At 38.2% G+C, this 27476-nt stretch overlaps 1 protein-coding gene across 4 annotated transcripts in view; it reads left to right on the top strand.

Moving 5' to 3' along the window:
* Positions 1-27476, top strand: part of CCDC148 (coiled-coil domain containing 148) — a 362700-nt gene that overhangs the window by 106929 nt on the left and 228295 nt on the right. For all 4 annotated transcript variants that reach the window (XR_002339474.1, XM_021076461.1, XM_021076460.1 and 1 more), the window contains 2 exons: positions 22963-23101; positions 25421-25627. Coding sequence is in view for 3 of the 4 variants with exons in the window: in XM_021076461.1 (XP_020932120.1) it covers positions 22963-23101; positions 25421-25627 (346 nt within the window). In the remaining variant the exon portion in view is untranslated. The remainder of the gene's footprint in view (positions 1-22962; positions 23102-25420; positions 25628-27476) is intronic.

The raw sequence follows: 27476 nt of genomic DNA, 5'->3' as shown, positions 1-27476 counted from the left end.
TTTTACATTGTAAGTGATATCATATGATATTTATCTATCTCTGATTTACTTCATATAGTATAATAAGCCCTAGGTCCACCTATGTTGCTACAAATGACACTTTATAAGTGCACTTTTGACTCTATCCTGAGAATGACAGTCCTCTGCTGAATGACAACTATAATGTTAAGTAATTTAAAATTCAGTTTTGTCAGGGTCGTCTTCTCTAGTGTAAATTCTGTATTCAAATTCATTTAATGAACAAACCTGGAAATGCCACTCTGGTTCAGATCAATAGCCTACTTCATGTAGTCTTCTGAATATGAAGTTCCTGGGGAACGTTTTGCTAGGAAAACATGCTCTTCACTCTATTATATTGACCTCAAAAATTTCCCTGAAGAATATACGTTTAAAAAGAAAGGAAAACTATTGAAGGACACATTTACAGTAAATTAGAAGTAAAAGGCTATGCCTTTGAAATTAAAGAAGATGAATGTGACAAATACTAGTATTTCTTACATTTCTTAATGAATTGCTTGTGAACAAAGTGCTTCTATGTGAAATTACTATTGTTAAGAAACAAATAACAAGGGAAATCTTACATCCTACCAAGAATAGTTCTTTGGTAGCTTCTTGATCCCGACTCTTCAGTGACAGCTCCTCCGTGTCTCAGCACACTCAGAAAAACAATCCTAGGCGAAGTCTGCGTCTCTCCTGACCTGATGCTTTCTTACACCTCTGTGGCGACGGTCACGTGTTCCTCATGGGCAGACACGTTTTTGGTCTCCTGAGAGCCTCCTCCCTCCCTGCCTTGCTGTCTTCCTTGCTTTCCGCCTTGTAATAAGGCTGAGAAAAAAAATTAATAATGTATCACTTATAGTTGTTGATTGATTAATTACGCTTTAACTGAAACTCAGTCGCAGTGAAATATTAACTATGCATTAGTCTCTAATTTGTAAAATCAACATCCTCTCTCTCCTCCTCATCCCTCCTCATCCTTGTTAAAGAGATTTTAAACTTCCCAAGCAAGTAAGAGAGGGTTTTTTGTCTTTGCTTTTTTTGTTTTTTGTTTTTAGTAATTAGACTGATTGTGGCTGTGGCTGTGAGGAAGGTCATCAGCTGTGTCCCCTTTAAGCAAGTCGGCTGCCCCATGACCTTTCCTCCCAGATGGCATCTTGTCCCCTCTGGAAAACTGGCTGAGACTGTGGTGTTTCTAGGTTAACAGCTCCTAAGCATGGAGACGTTTACTTTAGCAGTCTGTAGTGGCTTCCTTGCACTAGGATCTTTTCTTTACAGCCCTCTTTTTTACCTTTGCTTTAATCTCAACTCAGTTTCTGCTCTTCCTTTGTGAAAACCTGTGGCTCTCAGAAAAGGATGAGATTCACAGCTCCATTGCCATTACTGAAGATTAAATAGAGAATAAGATGGACATTTAGCACATGCTAAGATTTCTGCAGAAAGGAGAAACACTGAGGAGAAAATGCTGACAGAGGCTTGATGTAGGAAATAAAATGCACTATGGAGTTTGAGGAATGGTTAGGGTTAAGGCAGAAAAGTGGTAGTGAGGATGTTCTGAGAAGGGATATTAAGTGACTAGGCTGTAAACCCACTGAAGACAAAGTAATTAATTAGCAATATTTGTATCCTTAGTACTCAGCACATCCTGGCACATAGCAGCTTTTAAATAAATGATTGTGCAATTAAGTTGAATTAAAGGTGAAAACAATGAAGGTGAGAGTGGCATGGCATGTTATGGGAGTGGTAGGGATCTACTTTGGAGAATATAGGTTCATAAATTCTAGTTTAATAGCCTGCTTGCCACATATAATTATTCAGAATAAATTCTATACAGTAATGCCATATTTTTCTTGATGAATATTTATTGGGTAATCCTTAATACAATGATCTCTGCTAAGCTCCTTGGTAGGAGGTTCAACAGACAGACTAGAGTAGAATGTGGCCTTGCCTCTGAGAAGGCATGGAATATTGAGGGGAAACAACATATACACATGTATCCTGACCAAGTGAAAATGACATACAAATGTCAACTGAAGAGACTATTTTATAAATATTCTGGCAGTGAATGATGAAGCACTGATAAAGTTGAATGAGATTTCAGAAATAGTCTTACTGAGGGGAAAGAGATTTAAGTGGATAATTTTGAGTAAATATGGAGGTGGTGGGCATCAGAGATCAGTGGCTAGTGGGGAGTAAAACATGTAAATATACTATTCTAATTAGTGTAGTGAATTGTAAATTCAACTATAATTTTTTTTCTTTTTTGAGCTCAATCTGCAGCATATAGAAGTTCTCAGGCTAGGGGTCGTACCAGAGCTGCAGCTGCGGTCCTACGCCACAGCCATAGCAATGCAGGATCCAAGTTGCATCAGCAGCCTACACCACAGCTCACGTCAACACTGGATCCTTAATGCACTGAGTGAGGCCAGGGATTGAACTCTTATCCTCACAGACAGTATGTTGGGTTCTTAACTTGCTGAGCCACAACGGGAACTTATCTGCCATTATTTTGATATGGCCGTTTCCCCTTTTGGTTCTAGTTATTAGGCCTTGGGAAAATTCACATAGATTGTGTACATATTTGTGCATACCCGCACAAGTGAGTATGTGTATATTTTAAACAGATGCCTGATGCTATGATGCAAGAAGGCTGAAAAATCTGGGGGACCTTTCTTAATTATAAGACATTTTCATTGGGCTGAAGGCAGTGGAAATCATGGTTAATCTCAAGATTTATTTATTCTAATACCCTCTATGTTGTAGCAGCTTTCCAGTTTGGGTTGCATTGTCTCCATCCCCAGATCCAAAGGTAGGCCCTGTTAGGGAGCATGCACCAGTCAGCATCCTCATTGCCCCAGGCCACGGCGATGAGCTTGGGGTGGTCCAAATCAAGGCACAGCTCAGAACTGTTGTTAGATACTTGTAAGGAGAAGTGTTTTTTCTTCTCTGTGGATCTACCTCAAAGTATATAGCTATGGTTGCTGCTGGCAGCTGTCTGGTGAATGAAGGAAAACAGCACCCAAGACAAGGACAGAATCCAGATAATCAGGGGAAAGCTGAGCTGGTACCCTGTTTGAACTGTTTGGGAAGCCAAACTCACTGCTGAATTTTCAAAGGCAATTAGTCCATACTAATGTCTTAGACCAGTATGAGAATAAAATTCCTGATTTTATGCAATAGTTAATTTGATTTCACAATATCCATGACTCATGAACTTAGTCTGTCAATTTAATACAGTTGCAATTGAAGAATTATTAAATAGTATTCCAAATTTTATTAGGAAGATTAAATTTGTAAAAACACCCAAACTTTCAAAAATAAAGAAAAACTGGGGGTGAGGGAGTGGCGAAATTTGCACAGCCAAATATAGATATATATATTTTAATATCAAAATAAATTAGAAAGTTTTATGTCTGTGTAATATGTAATAGATCAGTGAAACAAGATAGAAATACAGAAAACAGAAAATATCTGTAATAATTTTATTTATTATAAAGGTAAAATTTTTATTATTTTAATTTTTTTGGTCTTTTGTTGTTATTGTTGTTGTTGTCGTTGTTTTGTCTTTTAGGGCTGCACCTGAGGCTTGTGGAGGTTCCCAAGCTAGGGGTCCATTTGGAGCTGGAGCTGCTGGCCCATGCCAGAGCCAGAGCAACATGGGATCTGAGCCGTGTCTGCAACCTACACCACAGCTCATGGCAACACCAGATCCTTAACCCACTGAGCGAGGTCAGGGATCGAACCCTCGTTCTCATGGATGCTAGTTGGGTTCGTTAACTGCTGACCCACGACGGGAATTCCTAAAATTTTTATACTCTGAGGGAAAGACTGGATTATTTATATGATAGCACTAAATAACAGGCAATTAAAAAATAAAGTTAGAGCTCTTTCTTATTGCATATGTCTCCAGATCAATAAGCTCCAGGTGCCTTAAAAGTAAAGAAGAAAAAAAAAATCATAAAAGAATTAGATAAAAATAAAAACAAATATTAAGTAATCTTGGAGTGGACAAAACCCTTTAAGACATGTTACCTGCAGTAAAAACCATAAAGAAAAAATTTAAATAAATGAAATGACGTAAGCGTTTAATAAAATCTAACAGGATGTTTTTTTCAGGCAAGTTTTAAATCCTTAAAGAATCAGTAGGGACTTCCAATTTTCAGTCCAGCAAGTAAAGAGCTTAGAATATTCTGCTCTACTCTAAGGAGGAGGAGAAAGTTGAACAAACTGGAAAATCAACAACTCTTCTTAACTTTGTAAGAAATAAGGTCACAGGGCAAATCACGGCCCCCCAGATTGGAGCCATAGGTGATAGAAATACAGATTACCTGAGAAGAGCAGAAGGCTTCACAGGAGGTAAAGCTGGAGTAGGAAAACACGGACTGCAGTCGAGGAAGTCCGGGAAGCTGAGTGTGAGAGCTAAAACTCTGAGAGCTAAACGCTCTAAGGGGCCACAGTCATGGGGCCCCCACATTGTTGTGTGTTTTACCTCAAGGAGTTCTACTAGGTACCACAATAGATATCTGAGAAAAATCCCCTCAAGACCTCTGGCAGGGGGAGGGGAAAATGAACCATTCTGTACTACTCCAGAGCATTCTCTTCTTAACAAAGCCTGCCCTCAAGAGAAACTATTTTATCAGCGCCTAAACTGCTGCAAGTGTTATTAGAACCTAACCTACCTGGGGGCAGAAAATAAGGAAATATCCTAGTCCAGCTAGCCTTCCATGTGGGGGAAAGGAAATACTCAACTCCAGCCATCCTGTTGTGCCAAACGGGAGAAAACTGAGAAGGACTGGTGAAGTTCATGGTTCCCAGATTTTCAACTGCACAGAGAGTCAGTGCCCCAACCCCTCCCACCCTCCTCCTCCTTTTTTTTTGGTCGTCTTTTTAGGGCTAGGGGTCAAATCAGAGCTGCAGCCACTGGCCTATGCCACAGCCACAGCAATGTGGGATCCGAGCCATATCTGAGGCCTACATCACAGCTCATGGCGACCCTGGACCCTTAACCCACTGAGTGAGGTCAGGGACTGAGGCTGCATCCTCATGGATACTGATAGGGACAGAGTAGGGTAATTATGCAGGTAGTTGTAGAAGTCCCAATAAGGGACCATAGATAGGGAGGGAAACCTAGGAGACTTTGAGAGGCCACCATAAGTTAATAACTGCTCAAGAGGGCCATGAAAACAAGGCAGAGCCTCCTTGCTTGCCTACTTGTGTCTCTCACAACTGTTCTATCTTAATAAATCTATTTCTTGCCTATCACTTTGTCTCTCACTGAATTCTTTCTGTGCTGAGGCACAGAGAACCTGAACCTCAGAAGTCCAGACACTGAGTGAGTGATTCTAACTTTAAAACTGTGGGTTCAAATCTCAATCTGGGTTTAGGCTGGGTTCGAGCCCCAGCACATGGGTTCAAGTCCCAATATGGGTTCTGCCTAGGTTCAGGCCATTAGTGCGGTCAGTTTCAATACTAGTTGGGTTTGTTACCACTGAGCCATGACAGGAACTTCCCACCCTCCTCCATGTTGTTAAAGGGTTAACTGTATACTTGAATATATCGTAATTTATTTTTAGTTATTAACTGTAGTAGCTAAAGTTTAAGGAAAAGAATCTTAATATCAACAGAGACTAGTTTTATAGATTATTGTACCACAATACATTGTATTATTTTCCAGATTAAAAACAACAACAACAACAACGATATAACTCCATATATATATGGAGTTCCCATTGTGGCTCAGTGTGTTAAAGACCTGACATTGTCTCTGTAAGGATGTGATTCAATCCCTGGCCTCACTCATTGGGTTAAAGGTCTGGCATTGCTACAAGCTGTGGCATAGGTCACAGATATGACTTGGATCCAGCATTGCTGTGACTGTAGTGCAGGCCAGCAGCTGCAGCTCTGATTTGACCCCTCGGCAAGGGACTTCCGTATGCTGCAAGTGCAGCTGTAAAAAGAAAAACGAAATGTGAATACTTAGCAGTCACTGATGCAAAACACCCTCCAAGGGTTATGGTTAGGTTGTGATATAAGGTTAAGCAAACCTTGTGCACAATGTACAGTACACATTGTGTAAAACAGGAAAAGTAAACACGTACCCTCCCTCTCTCATGTACACATACATATATTTCCTTTATGTGTCTGAAAAAATATGCAAAAAATCGATAACATTTATTGCCTTTGGGGATGGGAGCCAGATGCCTGGGGGTGGGAGGGGATGTGAAGGAGAATTTTTATTGTTACCGTCCCTTTTATTATACCTTTTGAATTTTGAAGCCTGTGTGTATATTACCAATTCAAAAAGAAGGCATTTTAAGGAAAAAAAAATAATCGTAAAGATTAAATGACAAATGGGAAATGTTGGCAAATAGACACAAAAATTAAAATTGCTAACATATAAAGACACTTGGCCAGTTAATTGATTGACGAACAGTCGGGAGAGAAAAGGACCGTAGACAGGGAGGGGAGTAGAAATTATGGTCAAAGAAGAGAGGGTGAGGGTGGGACATTTAGAGCCTGGTAGCCAGCTTTAAAACTTCCGATTTTACTCTGAGTGACATGGGAAGCTATTGGAAGCAGAAGTGTGAGGAAGTGTGCAGAGTGGCAGGACCTAACTAACTTATGTTTAAGCAGGAGCACTTTGGCAGCTGTGTTTAAGATGGAGGAAAGGCGGGGCAAGAAAAAGTAGAACCTTTAAGAAGTTATTAAAACAAAACAAAAACCACGTGAGAGATAATGGTGGCCTGCATCAGGAAGTCAAGGTGGTATGAAATAGTCAGCTTTTGGACACATTTTAAATGTAGATCCAACAGTGTCTGCTGATGGATTTAATTAGGCATGTGAAAAAAAGAACAACAAAAGAAAGTCCAAAATTGGGGGTGGAGCAACTGGAAGGATGACATTCCATCAACTGAGATGGGAAGATTGTAAGCAAAGCAGAGGTTGGCTGTGGGGGAAAAATCAAGTGTTCCCGGTTTGGACACAATGAGTTTGATGCTATCACATGTCCAAATACAGACTTAGTGAAGGCAGTCAGTTATATGAGTCCAGAGTTTAGGAGAGAAATTGAAGCTGGAGATCCATGGTTGTGAGTCACCAGTGTCAAATTGGAAGTCATCGCCAAGATAGTGAGTGAAGGACAAAGGAGTGGATCAAAGACTAGTTCCTTGGGTCTGCTGGCATTACAGTGTCAGCAAGAAGAGGGGAAACCAAAGGACACTAAGGAAGGGTCTGTGAGATATGGAGAAAACAGAGAGAGTGTGCTGGGAAAGCAAGGGAAGTGGGAGGCACTGTGAGTTGAGGAGGGGTGATCCACTGAGTAAATTTTACTAAGTCAAATAAAATAAGACTGATGGTTGATTGTTGGCTCTACGTGGAGATCACTGGTGACCATTTTCACCCGAAGAAGTAGAAACAAATGCCTGACTGGGTTGCATTTGAGTGAATCAAAGGAAACAGTTTAAGGCAATGAGCATAGATAACTCTTTTGAGAAATGTTTATGTAAAGGAGAGCAAGAGAGTAGGGCCAGACTTTGATGTTGTTGTTATGTCTTTTGTTTTGCTTAAAGTGGGACAAATATCAGTCTGTTTGATGCTGATGAAAATAATCCAGTAATGGGATTTAGTACACAAATGGAGGAATAAGCACAGATGGTTAATCTATTTACAATAGCGGGTGGGGGTACAGCATATATTTTCAGATTCTGGGAGGTAAATTGATGTCATGGTGGCAGCCTGTGGGGACCTCTGGATATAATTGTAAGTACAAATGACAGAGCAATTTATGAAAACCTCTCTACACAGCAAAGCAATGAAAAATTTAAAAACACTCTGATTTTTACCTATAAAATAGTAAAACACAGAAGAAGTCTATCCAAGATTAGTAAGATGGGACAAATGGGCATTTTTATACATGATTAGTGTATAAACTCTTTTGGAAGGCAATCGGCAATATTTCTTTTTTTTATTTGAATGTTTTATTTTTTATTACTCAATGAATTTATTACATTTATAGTTGTACAATGATCATCACAATCCAATTTTATTGGATTTCCATCCCACAACCCCAGCACATCCTCCCACCCCCCACAAACTATCTCCTTTGAAAACCATAAGTTTTTCAAACTCTTTGAGTCAGTATCTATTCTGCAAAGAAGTTCAGTCTGTCCTTTTTTCAGATTCCACATTCAGTGAAAGCATTTGATATTGGTGTCTCATTGTCTGACTTCACTTAGCATGATAATTTCTAGGTCCATCCATGTTGCTAAAAAATGCCAATATTTCATTCCTTTAAATTAATGGCTAATATTCTATTGTGTGTATGTACCACATCTTCTTGATCCACTCCTCTGTCGATGGACATTTAGGTTGTTTACATGTCTTGGCTATTAAAAATTGTGCTACAGGAGTTCCCGTCGTGGCGCAGTGGTTAACGAATCCGACTAGGAACCATGAGGTTGCGGGTTCGGTCCCTGCCCTTGCTCAGTGGGTTAACGATCTGGCGTTGCCGTGAGCTGTGGTGTAGGTTGCAGACGCGGCTCGGATCCCGCGTTGCTGTGGTTCTGGCGTAGGCCGGTGGCTACAGCTCCGATTCAACCCCTAGCCTGGGAACCTCCATATGCCGCGGGAGCGGCCCAAGAAATAGCAGCAACAACAACAACAAAACAACAACAACAACAACAACAACAACAAAAAATTGTGCTACAATAAACATTGGAGTACACATGTCTTTTCGAGTCATGGTTTTCTCTGGATAGATGCCCATCAAATATGTTTTTAAAGGTAAATACTCTTTCTCTCTTTAAAAATAATCTTGAAATAATCATAAAAGTGAAATTAATAGTTGGCTTCAAGGATGTTCAGTATTATTTTTCTTTGTTTAGTGATAGCAAAATTTTCCAAACAACTGAATTGGCAACAAATGGAGGATTAGCTTTATCAATTATGGAAACTTCTATATGCCTCATGTGCGGCCCTAAAAAGCACACACACACACAAAAAAAATTTAAGTCAAAGAGAGGAAAGAAGAGACCATTGATATCTATTGAGTACCTGTTACATGACATGACATGTACATATGAATATGTAATTTAAGTCCTCAATACACCCTATTTAAAAAGCTTTCTTTTGCAGATTTATTTTTCCACTGCAGATGTAGGAGAGCAATTGCTCCAAAGTTTCTGAACTAGTAGATAGCTGAGCATGAATAGGTTTCTTCTACACATCTGAATAGAAAGCTTCCCCCCAACACCACACCACTTCAGGCATGTATATGTACCAGGATGTTGGTAAATTGAGTTGACTACTAGAGCAGTGCTGTTTAATAGAAGTATGATGTGAGCCACATACATAATTTAAAATTTTTTAATTAATTATTTAAAAATATTTGTAGGAGTTCCCATTGTGGCGCAGTGGTTAACAAATCTGACTAGGAACCATGAGGTTGTGGGTTCGATCCCTGGCCTTGCTCAGTGGGTTAAGGATCCGGTATTGCCGTGAGCTGTGGTGTAGGTCACAGATGTGGCTCGGATCCTGAGTTGCTGTGGCTCTGGTGTAGGCCAGCAGCTACAGCTCTGATTGGACCCCTAGCCTGGGAAACTCCATATGCTGCCGGAAGTGGTCCTAGAAAAGGCAAAAAGACAAAAAAAATTTTTTAAAGACTGGAGTTCCCTGGTGACCTAGAGGGTAAGGATTCAGCGTTATCACTGCTGTGTGGTTCATTGCCTCTGCTGTGGCTCGGGTTCAGTCCCTGGCCCAGGAACTTCGCATGTAGTGTGCAAGGCCAAAATAAATAAAAATGAAATATATTGAAATAATGTATTTTAACTTAATAGTGGCAAAATATTGTGATTTCAACATATAATCAATATTTTAAATTATTAATGAGATATATGTATTATTGAAGTACAGTTGATTTACAGTGATTTAATTTCTGTTATACTGCAAAATGATTCAGTTTATATGTATATTTACCTACATTCTTTTGTATGTATTTTTCCATTATAGCTTATCACAGGATATTGAATACACTTCCCTGTGCTATACAGTAGGACCTTGTTGTTTATCCATTCCATATGTAATAGTTTGCATCTGCTAATCCCAAACTTTCAATCCATTGCTCCCCAGCTCCCCTTTCCTGATGGCAACCACAAGTCTGTTCTCTATGTCTGTGAATATACCTCTTTTTCTTAGATAAGTTCATTTGTGTCATATTTTAGATTCCGTGTATAAGTGATGTTATATGTTATTTGTCTTTCTCTTTCTGACTTCATTTAGTATGATAATCTCTAGGTCCATCCATGTTGGTGCAAGTGGCATTATTTCATTCTTTTTTATGGCTGAGTGGTATTCCAGTGTTCATCTGTCACTGGACATTTAGGTTATTTCCATGTCTTGGCTATTGTGAATAGTGCTGTTATGAACACAGTGGTGCATGTATTGTTTTGAATTGTAATTTTATCTGAATATATGCCCAAGAGTGGGAATGCTAGGTCACACGGTCATTCCATCTTTAGTTTTCTGAGGAACCTCCATACCATTCACCATAGTGACTGTACTAATTTTCCCTCCAGCATTTGTTGTTTGCAGACTTTTTTTTCTCCCCTCCTACCATGCCTCACCAGTGCCCTTTCTTGGAACACAAGCATGGGTGTTCACTCCTAGACCCCAGGACTTGGCAGAGACCCCTCCTGATGTCAAAGGTTGAGGGTCAAAGAACATAGCCTCCCAGCATACTCCCTGAGAAGTACAGCAAACACAATGATGCCAAGAGTTTGCACTCCTTCCCACCTCACCTCCTCTGTGTGTCACTAGTGTCAACTAAAAAAATATACACGATCTAAAAGTTGAGAGTTATGTTTTATTCGAGGAACAATGTTAGGACTTCAAGTTCAGGAGGCAGCTTCTCAAGTAACCCTGGGAAAACGGCTCCAAGGAGGTGAGGGTAGTGTTCGGATATATCTATAGACTTTTTAATGATGGCCAGTCTGACTAGAGTGAGGTGGTATCTCGTTGTAGTTTTGATCTGCATTTCCAAGGAGATACATTACATTCTTTCTTCATATATAGTCCTTCAAACCTGGTTTGCGTTTCACACTCCAGCACACCTGAATTGGGACTGGCTGCCTTTCAAGTGCTGAAATAGCCACTTGTGGCTAGTGGCTACTATCTTGGACAACACAGCTTTAAAGGATATTGTCTTTAGCTAAAAAATATGTATTTTTTAAAAAATTGACTGCAGTTGAACCTATTTATTTATTCAGTGTGTTTGTGAAGCTATTTAGATTCTATTTGAGCTGTATTTCATTAGTAATATGAAGACAAGTTTAATTGCTTGTTTTAGACTCAGATGAGATTGTGGCTTTAATTTCCTAACATTTGGGTGAATTAATCATATAGATGAGACATAATTGTCTGATGCTCCATTTGGCTCTGTCAGATCTGAAGCCAATATGTGGCAAAAGCTACTGAGTGATAGCAAGTAATTTCTACTCTATTGTTTGATAGGTATATTAAATTTTATAATGTTGGTTCATAATTATTACTCTATTATTTTATGAGATCTGAATCTGAATGCTATTTAAAATTCACAATGAATGATTTTAACAGTTTGTCCCTCTGTGTGTACATTCCTAAGACCCAGTAGTTTTATATTTTTTCAACTAAACTATTTCAATTTACCCTAGTTATTAATAACTTTCAAAATAACTAGTTAGTAGCCTATGGACTTTTCCTTATATATATTTTCTCTCTTAATATAGGAATAATTACATTTATTAGAGAAATTTTTTTTGAGTTGAGACAACCAAGGAGAAGAAACTAAAAGTTTATCTAAGTTTCTAACACCCAGTGAGATTCTCTGGTAATATTTTGTATAGTTCAAATATGTGTATATTGTTCACAAAAATAAAAAATACATTATCCATTGCTTTCCAGTTTGTGAACTGGATCCAGTATTATTGATTTTTTAAAATAAATGTTTACTAATTTGTGTTCTAGATCACTGTATTAGATATTCTTACAACATATTTTTTATTGCATGCATAGTATTATGATACATGATTGTAATCCAGCCGCACAAATTTAACCCATTTCCTGATTTTATAAAATTGTGTGTTTATTATGTATTTTGTTATTTGTTTTAAAACCTTGGAATAAAATAACTTTTGTCACCATACTTTGAGTAATCCCATGATTAGTCCTTTAAGATGAATTTCTAGAATGGAATTGCTGTGTCAAAAGAGCATGAAAAATTCTAAGGCTCTTGAGTGTATTGTCATATTGCCTTCCCAGAAAGTAGAAATAATTTATACCTCTTTTTTTTTTTCTTTTTTCTTTTTACAGCTGCACCTGTGGCACAGGGAAGTTTTTGGGCTAGGGGTAGAATTGGAACTACAGCTGAGGGCTACACCACAGCCATGGCAACACAGGATCTGACACACACCTGCAACTTATGCCACAGCTTATGGCAATGCCAGATCCTTAACCCACTGAGCAAGGCCAGAGATTGAACCCACATCCTCACAGAGACAATGTTGGATCTTTAATCTGCTGAGCCACAATAGGAATTCCTATGCTTTTTTAAAAAATTTAATTTTTATTTTATATTGGAATATAGTTGATTTACAATGTGTTAATTTACACTCTCATCAACAGACTTTCTATCATTTGGTTCATCTTGTGGACTCATTGATCAGAGCATTAGCTATTGCTACCATGTGTGAATATCACCAGTGTTTTGTTCATATTCTTTCTCTCTCTTTTTCAATATATGTCTATATAGTTAGCTCTAACACTATTTTTATGTTAGAATTGGCAAAAAAATAAAAAAGATGAAAGGTGAAATAGAAAAATGCCAGCATCGGAAACCAGCATTCAAGAAACAGTGAGTATTCTCACATGATTTTCTTTCTTTTTTTAAAAATTGAAGTATGGTTGATGTATAATATTGTGTTAGTTTCAGGTATACAACAAGGTGACTCAGTTATACATATATATACATACACACATAAATAATTGAAAAATATATGTATATATATTAAATTCTTTTCCATTTAAGTTATTATAAGATATTAAATATAGTTCCCTGAGGTATATAGTAAATCCTTGTTGATTAGCTCTTTTATATGTAGTAGTGTCTACTCCTTGTTTATCCCTCCCCCCCCTTACCCGTTGGTAACCATAAGTTTGTTTTCTATGTCTTTCACATGATTTTCTTTAAAAAAATGTTTGAATAAACACATACTTATGCCTGTGACTATTACTTGATGAATTCAGGATAGAAGAAAGGGAGGGAAAGGAGCTTAATAAACAACTGACATTTGCTTGCTTGATGAAGGTATAAGAACTATAAAAGGTCCTTAATTAGCAGGTGGCATTTTTCTATGATAAGGTAGTCATCTCAGAATTTCTGGAAAGGAGTTCCCTGATGGCTTAGCGATTAAGGACTTGTCATTGTCACTGTTGTGGTTCAGGTTCGATCCCTGGCTTGGGAACTTCCACATGCTGCAGGCACAGCCCAAAAAAAAAAAACCCACTTTGGATAGTTTCAGTGCCTGGGCATGTCTGGATTCAGTTTCTACATTTCTGGGCTGGGCTGGTTGTATGTCAGGGGTGGTTAGTAAGGGGAGAAGTCCTCAGAAACAGGAGCATAATTATTTAAACACTAGGGTGTTCACTTAGTCATATTGGTTACATGGCCCACTCAAACACCATCTTTGGTCATAGCAACTCCCGTTTTCTCCTGGCATATTTCAACATGAGTTGTCCAACCTTACCTGGAAGTTTACATTTCTTATGAGGCGGTAATAAGTAAGGACTGTGATTTATTTTATTTATTATCGTATCTTCCATAGCTTTCTCTTAAGATAAATACATCATTGAAAATACTTAATTATTTTATGGTCTTAAACCTAAAGCCTCATTTGGTGATTGTTCAACTTACTTTGGGATTGTTGTGGGGAAAAGTGTATTGTATTTTATTAATATTTATTTATTAATTTATTTTCCACTGTACAGCATGGGGATCAAGTTACACATACATGTATACATAATTTTTCCTCCCATTGTTGTGTTGTGATGTAAGTATCTAGATATAGTTCTCAATGCTACACAGCAGGATCTCATTGCAAATCCATTCCAAAAGCAATAGTTTGCATCCGTTAATATTTTAAATTCTCTGACCTAAGTGGAATACATTTTACCAAGGGGAAAATAATGGGTCCAATTTCTGCAAGATATCCCTAAAACCCATCTCAGATTTTTGTTTGCTTAATTAATAACTCAATCTGTGTCTTTATTTTATGTTATGTTTGTTAAATGTCTTTGTGAAAAGTATGTCTAGGAATATTCAATGGCTATAGATTTCTAGTTCAGCAATCATTATTGTTAGCATCATTGCAGCCCACAACTGCCTTCTTGTTATAATGGTTTCACCTAAGAACTACACAGTGTAATGGTGTATGGCTACATTTTTAATACTTCAGGAGACTGAAAAGTCAGGGTTTTACAGGCTGGAGTGAGTCATTTATGAGAGGGGGTTTTTGTTCTTCTCTGGGTATGAAATCAAATTAATCTTGAGCAAATCAGATTGGAGAAAATGAAAACATAGCAGCTTGCCAGATTTGTGTCTAGAACAATTGATAACATATTATTTTTTTAACCTGAATGATACAGATAAAATTTGTTATTAAAATAATAAAATCTCGGTAGCTATAAGCAAAGACAAGATTAAAATGTCTAGGGACAAGATTGTCAAATTTTGACATGAGAGAAATTATAATACCTATTTTATACATCGAATCAATTGTTATTAAGGTTTTCCTACTCCTTATGCCTCAAGGTCCAACTGCAGATAAATATAATCCTTTAAGGAAACCATGTCATTAGAACTGAGACTATGAAGAATGAGTAATGTAAGAAATCACAATCGCCACAGTCACAGCCTTATGTTTATGTGCCGCATGAACATTGTTAATATCTAAAAAATAACAAACTGAGAAAGAGAACCATCACTCTTCTATTCCAGTCTTACGATTTCTTAATGATTGCTAGTAATTGGTTTGCAGTGGTATTATAAGTGTTTTTATGTGGCAGTTAAGATTTCAGAAGCCCTCATGATGGTTAATTAAAATTTTCCTCATCCCATCCCAAAAAAGGAGGCCAGTTCTATTACGCTTGCTTTTGAACCTAGAAAATTGAGTAGTACTATCCATATAAAGTAATTTTATTCGCTTCAACTTTATTGCACTTAAAAATGTTCTTGCTCCCCAAAAGTGAAGAATAAAATGGTAACATGGAAGCAGATTTTGGCTCAACAGAGCAAATAATGTGTTTGTGAATGATCTTGTCTTTAGTGATTCTGTTCATTAGAGTTTGAGCTGATTTTGTTTAGTTTTGTCTGGGGAGTTCCCTGGTGGCTCAGTGGTTTAAGGATCTGGCATTGTCACTGCTGTGGCTCGGGTCCCTGCAGTGGCACAGTTTGATCCCTGGCCCAAGAACTGCATGCTGCAGGCACGGCCAAAAAGAAAAAAAAAAAAAAAAAAAAGTCTTAATGTTAAACACTGGTCCATTCCAGTCAGCTGTGGAATGTCACTGTAGATGCTGGTCTCTGACCACATGGGTCTGCATATCTTTAATCTCTACATCCCTTTTTTTTTTTTTTTTTTTTTTTAGAAGAGTCCCCTAGTCTTTATTTTTGTTTTCCCATTAGCCTTCATTTATTTTTTAATAATGATTTTTATTTTTTCCATTATAGTTGGTTTACAGTGGTCTGTCAGTTTTCTACTGAACAGCAAAGTGACCCAGTCACACATATGTATATATACATTATTTTTCTCATTATCCTCCACCAAACTCCATCACAAGTGACTAGATATAGTTCCCAGTGCTATAGAGCAGAATCTCATTGCTTACCCATTCCAAATGCAATAGTTTGCATCTATTAACTCCCAGATTCCCAGTCCATCCCACTCCCTCCCCCTTGGCAACCACAAGTCTGTTATTCAAGTCCATGAGTTTCTTTCCTGTGGAAAGGTTCATTTGTGCCATATATTAGATTCCAGATATAAGTGATATCATATGGTATTTGCCTTTCTCTTTCTTACTTCACTTAGTATGAGGGTCTCTAGTTCCATCCATGTTGCTGCAAATGGCATTATTTTGTTCTTTTTTATGGCTGTAATCTCTACATCCTTTATAGTTCTTTCCTCCCAAAGCAATATTAGGATGCTATATTTTAAAAAGTCATTTTTCTTCCCGTCAGCAAGCTATCAAATAGGATATCTGTGGCTTAAAGTAAGAGAATAACCAACCCAAGTCAAAGTAACATAAATAGTAAGGTGATTTCTGATTTCACTCGAATTGCAGTGGTAGAGAAGTCCCAGGGCAGTGAGGTCTAGTTTTCTGCACTCTCTTGTCCTGCCTTCCTGCAGGGTAGGTGACTTTTTGCCAGACAACTCTAGCTGTCCCACACTGCAACAGCTGGAAGCAGAAAGGGACCTTTTCTTCCTTGTGACTTGTTATAAGAGCTGGGAAACCTTTGCCCCAGAAGACTTCTCCTCCTATTTCAGTAGCCAGAACTGGGCCTTTTGTCCATGATTACATCAAACACTAGCAAGAGGAACAGGAAGCCTATGAATGGATGTTTGTGAATGGCTTAAGATCACTCAGGATTAGCTCCAAGGCTAGATTGGGGCTCACTTTCCCTGAAGTGGGGGACCTGTGGAAGAAGGCAGATCTTGAATAAAATCAGGATTCTGATGAGCAAGAATAAGAGTAGATGCAGTGTACCCTCTCCTTACAGTCCTTGTGATGAATATAATTGTTTAAAACCTGGCATGTGGGGAGTTCCCACTGTGGTATAGTGGATAAAGGATCCAGCATTATCTCTGTGGTAGCACAGATTCCAGTCCCAGCTTGGCAGTGGGTTAAAGATCTGGCATTGCCACAGCTGTGGTATAAGTCCCAACTCTGGTTCAGATTCCATCCTTGGCCCAGGAACTTCTATATGCCATAGGTATGGCCATTAAAAACAAGCAAACAAACAAACCACCAAGCATGTGGGATGGTTGAGCCATTACATTTTTTCTTAACAGGCTATTTTATTTTGATCATGCTATTTCAAAACTTCCAGTAGGAATTATACTGTCTCTTAAAATTAGTGTTAGATGGATGTAGGGACAAAGGATGATTTCAGTGTATTGCCACCATCCCAGCTACTCCACCCCCCAAAAAAATACATATTATAAGAAAAAAAATTCAGCTTTCTGTGAAAACTACTTTTTAAAAGTATCTAAGTAAAAAGAGTGCACTTGTTATGAAAACAGCAATTGAACTACAGAAAATTAGACATGAATCCAACCTCAGTTGCAATTTATCTATGAACTTGTGCCTTTATACTTGTTCTATCTGGCCTGTTTCATTCATATATGCTACCTTCCAACTCTTAACATCATTTGGATTTGGACCTTTTATCCTAGAGGAGTGTCCCCTCAGGGCCAAACCAGGGGAAAAAACTCAAAGAGACTGCAAGGACTGTTCAGATGCCAAGCACTCACAATCCTAACTGCAAATGTTAGCTGCTGATTTTCTTCGTTATTAAACAACTTGCAATTGTTGAATACAAAGAAAAAAGAAAAGAGCAAATAAAGCTTCCAAATAAATAATTTAGCCTCCTCTTCTGACCAGATTCACAATCCTGAACCCTCCCATAAGAAATTCTGGCATCATCACTTTTAGAATCCTGTCATATTTTCGCTTTCCTATCACCCCTGAAAAGAAGGTGGCTTTGGATACTGATGCAAGTTCTTTTTTCTTTTTTTTCTTGTCTTTTTTAGGGCAGCACCCACGGCACATGGAAGTTCCCCAGCTAGGGACTGAATTGGAGTCATAGCTCCTGGCCTATGCCACAGCCACAGCAATGAAGGATAGAAGCCGTGTCCACTACACCACAGCTTATGGCAATTCTGGAGCCTTAACCCACTGAGTGAGTCCACGGATCGAATCTGCATCCTCATGAATGAGTTCATTACTGCTGAGCCACCAAGGGAACTCTGCGGTACAAGTTGTGACTTTACCTTATGGGTCACTTTTATTGCTGTTGTTGATTCTTCAATTCAGTGGATTTAGACCCATGCTCCTGAAAGCCCATTTTGTTCTGGCTGTCAGTTTCCACCTGAGTAGCTAAACTGGGCAGTGCCCAGAGATCCTGGAGGGCGAGATCTCCTCAGCGTGAATGGCTCTCTTGAAGACAGTGCACATACCTAGATGAAATCTAAGGAGAGATTCTGTTGTTCAGAAATGAGACTGCGGCGAGAGCCCTCTATCAACCGGGCTGAAAATCAAAGACAGGTTTTTATGTGGCCAATGGGCCTGGAGAGATGGGTAACTAGGGAGACAGTTTCAGGAATCAGGCTGATTTGATTCAGTGTTTGGATAGGTCTGATTTAGGAAGACAACTTTTGAGAAGAGGTGTCATGTTATATTTCCTAGAGGGTCAGACCCAGTGTAGCCAAACAAGCAGAATGTGTCAGAGCCATCTTTTAGCCTCATTACACCACCAGTGGCTCATCCTGTGTCTTAGTGGAGGAGCACCTGATGCTGTTACATTTGACAAGATAAGAGTTTTTCTTTAGGCCAGAGTCACTATGGCCATTTGCTGGTCATGGCAGTCATTAGAAGCTGATAACTGCATCAGCTGGCTTGGGAGGCTTTGATTACCATTTTGCTGGAAAGCCCCCTTCATGCTGAGAAAGTGTAAGACAACTTTCAGGCAGTTTAAATCCACACTGTTCAGTTTGATAGACTTGTTTCATAGCTGTTAAATTACCTGTTATCCTCCATGCCTTGTTTGCCACCACTGGCTGCCCCCTGCCTTCCCCAAATGTATTTTGTTGTCTTAGAACCTGAACCTTAGGGAAGTGGTTTAAGCATGACTATGAAGAAAGCTAGTAGCTAAGTTAACTGTGAGTCTGATTAAAGTTTTCATAATGATTCCAAAAGGTAGAATTAGGGAGGCAGTTGGCCTCGGTCTGGTTGAATTCTCACAGCCCTGTCATCCTCCTTTTCTGAATTACCTGTTTTGTCTCACATTCTGGGAAATCATGATGAAATTATATTGGTAGACCTCAATATTTGTCAGCAGGGCATGGGGGTGAGGACTAAGTAATAAATACCTCACACCCCTGCAGGCTGAAATTTCCTAAAGTGTCAGAAGTGCCCAATGTGGAGAATATGAGAAAAAGAATGTATATGCATGTATGACTGGGTCACTTTGCTGAAGAGCAAAAATTGACACAGCATTGTAAATCAACTATACTTTAATTAAAAAAAATTTTTTTAAAAAGAAGTGCCTGATAAACCTGGAAACTGTAAAATCATAGTGTGCTATTATAAAGATGACAATTATGCAATATTTTAAATTAGAAAGTTTGTATGAACCAAAAATTTTACAGAGACCTACAAAAGATCTTTTGTCTAAAAATATTTTTAGAAGTATAAAAGCTTAGAATAATTTTAAAGTCTTCTTTAAGTTTTTCTTTAAAATTATAGTGATTTTTCAAATTCAGCAAGTAGATAAGTGATCAGAATATTTTTCAGTATTTCTGCAATTTAGCTATTTCTGTCATCATAATTATCAGCAAAGCAGTTCAATTAAACAAGAATTTTTCAAGGTAAAATCTAATGTTAGTTCTTTTATATAATTAAGCTATTTTATATAGATTTCTTTTTCTATGATGAAAGATGGTTTAATTAGAAAAAAATCAATGTCCTGATTTGAATTTAGAGATTCAGATATATTAAATTTGATTTTACTTTAAATGCTAAGGAGGAAATGGCTACTTTGTTATTGTGAAAAGGCTGTCATGTTGAAATATTCCTCTTTCATTTTTACTATCCAGAAGACTCAGCATACCTATAGTGGTGGGAGTTTTCTCTCTCACATACAGCATCCTAATGGAGATGTATGACTGTGCCTTTAGTATTGTTGATGTGAATGTTGGCTCCAAAATTTAAGCCAGCTCTGGAAACTGCTATAAATACTCTAAAAATAATAATATTGTGAACACATATGTCATTTCTTGTAAGCATGTTTTTCGTTTTATACTGAAAAATCAACTGCCTGTTTGCATAATTGTACTACTTGGAAAAAGCTGTTGAGATGTGCCATTTCTAAAATCAGTAAGAGCAAAACGGATGTGATCACTGTTCATGGCATACTTGGCTTGAAATATCTAGTTTTAATGTTGTATTATCATTTTCTATGTTTAAGTAGCTTTGATGTTGCCACTAAAATGGCACCTCATTCATACATTCACACAAAGTATAAAGATGCACGGAGTCCCACAAATTCTCCTGCTGCTATGTTTATTTAGAGCAATGTACACTGTTTAATGTGTGCTTTATTAAAAACCATTTTTGTAAATGTTTGTCGTTTGCACTTTCTCTTTGAGGACAGCTGCATTCTTACACCATAGTTCGGTATGAGAGATCACCAAAGCAATTAGCTTACAAGTACTTCTCCATTTACCAAAGGATTCAAACTATTTTCGAAAATCATAGATGATCTCAGGTCAGGTTCTGTTAAAGCAAATCAGAGGCAGAGATTGTAAGAAAAAGTGATTTTTTTTTTTTTTTTTTGGTCTTTTTAGGGCCACATCTGCAACACATAGAGGTTCCCAGGCTAGGGGTCAAATTGGAACTGTAGCTGCTGGCCTACACCACAGCTCATAGAAACACCAAATCCTTAACCTACTGAGCAAGGCCAGGGATTGAACCTACGTCCTAATGGATACTAGTCTTATTTGTTTCCACTGAGCCATGATGGGAACTCCCAGAACAAACGATTTGTTGGGCAGCGCTCTCAGGGGAAGGATGGGAAGGGAGGCAGGAGGAAGGAGGGAAAATATCTGTGCAGAAGATCTCAGTGGAGGCCACTGTTTGCACCCATGGTGAAACTTGAAAGCATGGATTGCATCACAGAGTTGGTCTCACCTTGAGGGAAGTGGGCTGGCCTTCTGCACCCCCACTTATTGGTTGGGCTTGGCTCTCAAAATTGGGTGGTAGAGTAACCTCCTAGGCGAGGCAGTTCCTCACCCAGGACAGTTCTTGGAAAGTGCATCTGTGAAGCATCTTGATAAAAAGAATTTGAGCTCTTTCAGGTGATCTAGCATGGCAGCAACAGCATCCTTTATGTAGGTAAATGACAGTTGAAAAGAACAGAATTCATTGGACCTAGATTCTGTCACTTCCTTTTCTGCAGCAGATACCCTCGTCCATCCCCATCTCCACATGCACATTTGTAATCAAATAAAGATGGAAATTCAAACTGTATTCACGTTCCTTTGATTACAGAACAAGTTTTAAAGCATTAATGACGTTGTGGACTTTGGGGTTATTCTCTTTTTTTCGGTCGCCTGCTGTGTAGAGAATTTCTGTGGCTAGCTCTGTTATTAAAATGTACTTATGTTATCATGAATGAAATGAGTTCCTTGAGAGAGGACCTGAGCTATTGTGCATGAAGACTTGAGGGCTTTTTAAATGCCAAGTACATTCAGGCAAGCCTTTCTCCAGCCTTAAAACTCCTACTTGAGATGCTTTATTTGCAGAAGACTTCAGTTTCTATACATGCATAACTGAATCAGACAGAACCCAAGCACTCAATGTGTTCCATGAATGAACTCATCTCAGATTCTTTCTCTCCAATAGATTATTATGTCATATGGAAGAAGTGTAAAGTTTGCTTCTTCCTAATGGAACACACCCATTTTATCTTCTTATTGTAGAGCTGTTAGAGAAGGTTATCGTTTTTGAAAAAGATTTTTTTTCCTTCTGCTTAGCAAAATAATGAAATGTTTACAGAAGCTGGGTAACTTGGATGAGGACAGTAGGTTTCCCATTAGTATCACTGGTTTAAAGTGGTTTTTATTAATCTAACTTATCAAATATTTTTCACGGGCATAGAAGACATATAAAAATTCTTTAAATTTCACAATTAATTTTAAAGTAGAAGACCATTGATATGGGAGAAATAAACAATGGCAAGTCTCTATCTTGGATCAAAGAAATATTTGTTGCTAATAATATTCCCTCTGATTGCATCTGTATTTCATTATTCCAACTTATTAAACAGAAATAATGACATGCAAATAAACTCAGAATAATAAAAAGACATTAATTCAGTCTAGAGTTCAAGCCGATATTGCAACCTTTTCACCCTGCATAGGGCTTTGCTAATACTTTCTATGGGATGCAAACCAGGCCAGCACCTAGGAGTGTTCTGAATGAAGAAAGGTATTTTGGAGCATGGTGGACATGTTATTGGGAAAGTGACCTGACGAGATTCTGTCACAAGCGATTACTTTAATGATCCGAAATTTAATGCCATTGGTTATCTTTATACTACCAATATTTAGTCTTATCCCACAAAGCAAGTGGTTGAGAAGGTGCAGTAAAAGATAATTTTAGACTTACTTTTAAAAGTCAAACCTTAATAAGGGCCTTCCTCAGGCCTTAGTTTCTTTTGTGTAATTGTTCATTTGACTTGTCTGCATTTGTATTTTCCTCCAATCTAGAAATACGGACTTTGGTGAATTAGCAAAATTCCTTTTTAATCAGTATGCTTAGTAATTTATTTTCCAGTGTTCGTTTATTTCATGTATTGGTCATGATTTTTAAGATATTGTTATAGGAAAGACAGAAAAATATATTTAAACTATTATGTCTCATTGGCAAACTTCTTCGAATTATGCCTGGAACTCATGGCAAGACCAAATTGAAACCACCACTGTGTTTGAATTCAGAACCTTTTCTATGGTAGACATTTAACTTGGCTAATGTGTTTTTTTTTTTTTTTTTAAGACTTCATTTTATGTAGTCATTATAATTTGCTAACAGCTTAAACAGTTCGAGGTCACTCAACCTCCACGATTGCTTAACAGTATGTTGTGACATTTTTGTTGCTTCCAGAAACTACCAATTAAGTGATGAAGACCACTGGCTTTACCAGGCTATTCTGGATCAGTATCCTGGGAATCTCTGTGGCAGAAGGACTCTGTATCTGGACATGTTACAGAGATATTTTCCTCACAAATCAAGGCATGATTTGGTGAGTGCTGGATGCTATATGCTAGCAAATTAAATTGTTTTAGTGGTTGATAATTATTAAGCAATGTCTGTGTGTATACTTTAAATGGTGCTCTAAAATTATATTTTTTACACTCCAGAAAATAATAGGGTTATACTTTGAGAGTCTCATTTTTCAAGAAGTTATGATGCCTAAAAGGATGGGAGACCCCTCAGGCTACATTACTCTTCGTGGCTTCCTTGCCCGTGAGAGCTTCTCCATGGCCTCCTGGTTTGCTTTCCTGATATTTGACCTCTAGGTGTCTGTAAATTCACCTGCCCATCTCACAGGTCCTGCCATCTTTGGGTCTTATCTGAAATTGGGATGCCTGCTCTTCTATTCACACAGTCGGCCACACCTCACTCCTTCTAGTCAGGGGAAGCCAGCCCTTGCCTGGGGAGCTGGTGCCTACCTACACCATCCCCATCACAACCCCATTTGATCCCCTAGACAGGTCTGAAACAAAAAATGCCCCAGATTCAGAACTCAGCATCAAGGCTGAAATTTCCCTGAGAAAGACCTGGGAAATTATGGTTTTGTTCCTTAGTGGATAAAACCACAAAGACAAGGAAACAGGAGTTACCATGTCACCAGTGAATTTCCCAGTAACTCACTTTAAAACGTGTAAACAAATATGCATAGGTTCTTACATTTTAAATGGGCCAAATGATAAACTATTATCACATACTCTGTATTTTTGTAATGGTTTTAAGCCAAGCAAGTAATAATACCAACATGTGTACAGAGTTTATCCTCTGTCAGTCATGTGTAAACTCCTGCAACAGTGGATGACAGTACTTTACTATGGTTATCCTGACTTTTCAGGTGAAGAAACTGAAGCAAAGGCACACAGCTAATATGACAAACCTCTCCCATCCTCTTCCACCCCTACTCCCCACCAACAATAATTTAATTCTGACCTTTATAGCAAATACCTGTCATGTAAAAAAAGTTATATACTAATTCATTCTAGATTATACCAACATCTTAATTTATTAAATTAGTTCTTTCTTTTTATTCCCTATTGATTCTGTTTGCTTCTGTGACCAGCTGTCATTTTTACCTCTGCGGATTTTGTGTTTGCCTGCTATTAATATGTTAAAGATTTTTACATGTGCTTCTTACACTGGGATGATTAGTATGCGTTTCTGCATGGTGTATACTTCCTTTCTTAATAGTTGACAGGCTTTAGCATATTCTTGGCTTTGAAGAACAAAGTTAAGAAGTTTACAAAAAAGATTTTAGTAGCTGATATTTGGTTTAAGTAAAGGCAATAGCCTGTTTCCTTATGTACTTAATTAACAATACCCAAGTTATTATTTTAGGTGGAACAACCTTATCCTGCTTGCTGGCTTCTTTTCTCAAATCACTTAGGGGTTAAATAATGAATCAAATTCAGAGATGTGGTCTACTGGCCAAAAAAAAAAAAAGAATTATTTAGGTCACTGAATCTCAACTTTAGGAGACACACATTTATATATGGAGTATTTCGGAATCACCTACAGAGATTTTTCAAACTACTCTCCCTTTCTTTCCCTCCCAGGGTTGGATTCCCTGTCAGCAGGAACTATTGGTACCTGTGTCAGAACGTCATGCCCCTCAGGAGTGTGGGATGGGAAGGGCTAAGGTCATTGCTAGAATAACTTCAAGTTTAGATGTTTCAATAATCAGGGCAAACTGAGTTTTTAGGATTATTGTAATGTTTATTGGCACATGTCTAACCGAAGCACTTCATTCATTGTTAATATACCAAACTAATTTGAAGATGGAATATTTTTGAAATTGTATGTAGGGGAAATAATGTTTTCTGCTCATAGGTTCATTGCCATATAGAGTTAGAAATTGTTTTAGGGCCACATGGCCTGACTCCATCCTATATAAGAACTTAAAAATATTTTAAAAAACAAGATTCTACTGAATACCACAGGGAACTATATTCAATATCCTATGATAAACCATAATAGAAAAGAATATTTTTAAAAAGTCTATATATGTGTGTGTGTATCAGAATCACTTCACTGTGCAACAGAAATTAACACAACATTGTTAATCAACCAGACTTAAATAAATAAATAAATAAAACTAACAGGAAAAAAGAAAAACATTAAATGACTGGTCCTCAGTTACCAGTTGCTCAGAACTCTGGGACTGGTACCTGGTCCTGGTTGTTGCATTTACTATTATGATGTTTGTCCCTAATTTTTCAAAATCATTGGTTGCAATTCATTTTTTCACTTTTGTAACACTGACATAAAGTATAGGCTCAATTTCATGAGTGTTCACCATCCATTATCTTTTTAGGTCGAACATGAGAAATATTGTGACCAGTATCGCTTTGCTAAGGAGCAGCGAAAGATCCTGATGTCAAATTGGCATAAGAATAGGAGAGACTTTATACAGAAGGCTGTGCTGACACTGGCTGAGGCCTGTACAGCTCATGAAATGGAAAGCATGTTGGCGAAGGACAGGAAAAAGCAGCAGGAAGTGTGTGCTGATCTGAAAGCCAAGGTGAGATGCTTTGCAGAAGGTGTTTCAGTATTTGCCTGGGGATTCATCTAAGAATCCATTTTTCCCTTTTGTGCAGTTCCAACCTACAGTCCACTTTCTCTGAGAAGCCTATTTTGAATAAAATTGTTAGGTGAACCACATGAGAATGCAGTTCTTTCAGGTCAAAGATTGTGAGCAATCAATAAATAATTTCATACAGCTCAACCTGAAGCTACTATAACAGGAGGTTAATATTGATGTTTTGATTGAGGATATCCAGTCTCAACCACAAATGCTGTACATGAGAGTGAGGTGCTGGATGAAAATGCAGAGCATAATTATCAGGTAAATGTCTGACACTGGTTCAGACTCGTGGACCTCATTCACATTAAAGATGTAAGAATAAGGGTCAAGTTGTGAAGATTAGGGAGGGCTTGTGAAGAGAAACACTGGGGGGAGCTTGATGGGTTGTCCATGGGCCCTCAACAAAGTGAGAGGGGAGCGGATGGGGTTTTCTTCCTGCTCAGACCCAGTGAAGGGCCTCTGGGTGCCTTGGAGAACTGAGCAGAGAACCCTTATAGTCAGAGGCTTGATGACTGGTGTCTGATGCTCACAGGGAGACAGAGGAAATGCCTCAGTGGCAGAACTGAAAACAAGAGTAGCTGCTGCTTTGGGAGTAACTTCATTCCCCAGATTGGTCACAGGTGCATGAGTCCTGGCGGACTTTGTGGATAAGGCCTCTTCAGGAGTGTTGGCAGGGTCATCGAAAGTAAATTGTATTGGAGTTGGAGTCCTGCTGTGGCACAGTGGGTTAAAAATCTAATTGAAGCAGTTCAGGTTGATATAGAGGTGCAGGTTCAGTCCCTGGCCTGGCGCAATAGGTTAAAGTATCTAGTATGCATGTCACAGCTGCGGCTCAGATAGAATCCCTGGCCCAGGAACTTCCATGTGCCATAGGCGCAGCCATAAAATAAAAATAAATAAATTGCATCGAGGTAAAACATACCTACAGTAAGGTGTATAAATTTTGATTTATTGATAAATGATGTGGTAGGAGGATGATGGAGCAACAAGAAATTTTATTTGCTTGATAGAAAAAAAACAACCTAGCAGAAGTTGCATTACGGGAATTAATAGCATATAGAAACAAATGTCTCCACTTAAAAATATTATAGGAAAAATGCCTGCTCTGCCTTCTTTTAAACAAAAAGATATTTCTTTTGACTTTGCATGAGCTTGGAACCTAAAAGCAATGGAAGCTGTATCAAGCCTGATCTGTCATGGGCTACAGAGCTAATTTGTGTTTCTTCTTCATCTGCAGCTGCTAAGAAACACTGAGGAGTCAGGGACCGCAACAAGTCCTTACAAATGCCTAGTCTGTTTATATTCATTTTGTACACATTATCATTAGCCCTTGAGCTGTGCTGTAGGTGATATGCAATAAAATGTACAGAACATTGTGTGCTCTTGGATGAATTTATAAAAATATGCTACCTCTTGGAAATACTACTGAGATCAATATACAGACAGCTCAGAAGGTTCTCTCATGGAGTTCCCTGGTGGCTCAGTGGGTTAAGGATCTGTCATTGTTACTGCTTGGCTCAGGTCATTGCTGTGGTACAGGTTCAATCTCTGGCCAAAGAACTTCTGCATGCTGAGGGTATGACCAGAAAAAAAACAGAGCTCCCTTGTGCCTCTTCTCAGTATGTATTAGTCCCACCCATAACTACTATTCTGAATTCATCACCATAGATTAGTTTTGCTTATTTGTGAATTTCATATAAATCAATTCATACAGTATATAGTGTCTTGTTCTTTTTTCACTCATCAATATCTGTGAGTTTCATCCTTGTTAAATGTTAGAATTATT

Source organism: Sus scrofa, chromosome 15, assembly GCF_000003025.6.
Source record: "Sus scrofa isolate TJ Tabasco breed Duroc chromosome 15, Sscrofa11.1, whole genome shotgun sequence".
Taxonomy (NCBI): Eukaryota; Metazoa; Chordata; class Mammalia; order Artiodactyla; family Suidae; genus Sus; species Sus scrofa.
Note: the sequence above shows the minus strand (reverse complement) of the source record. Positions and strands in the feature narration are given on the sequence as shown.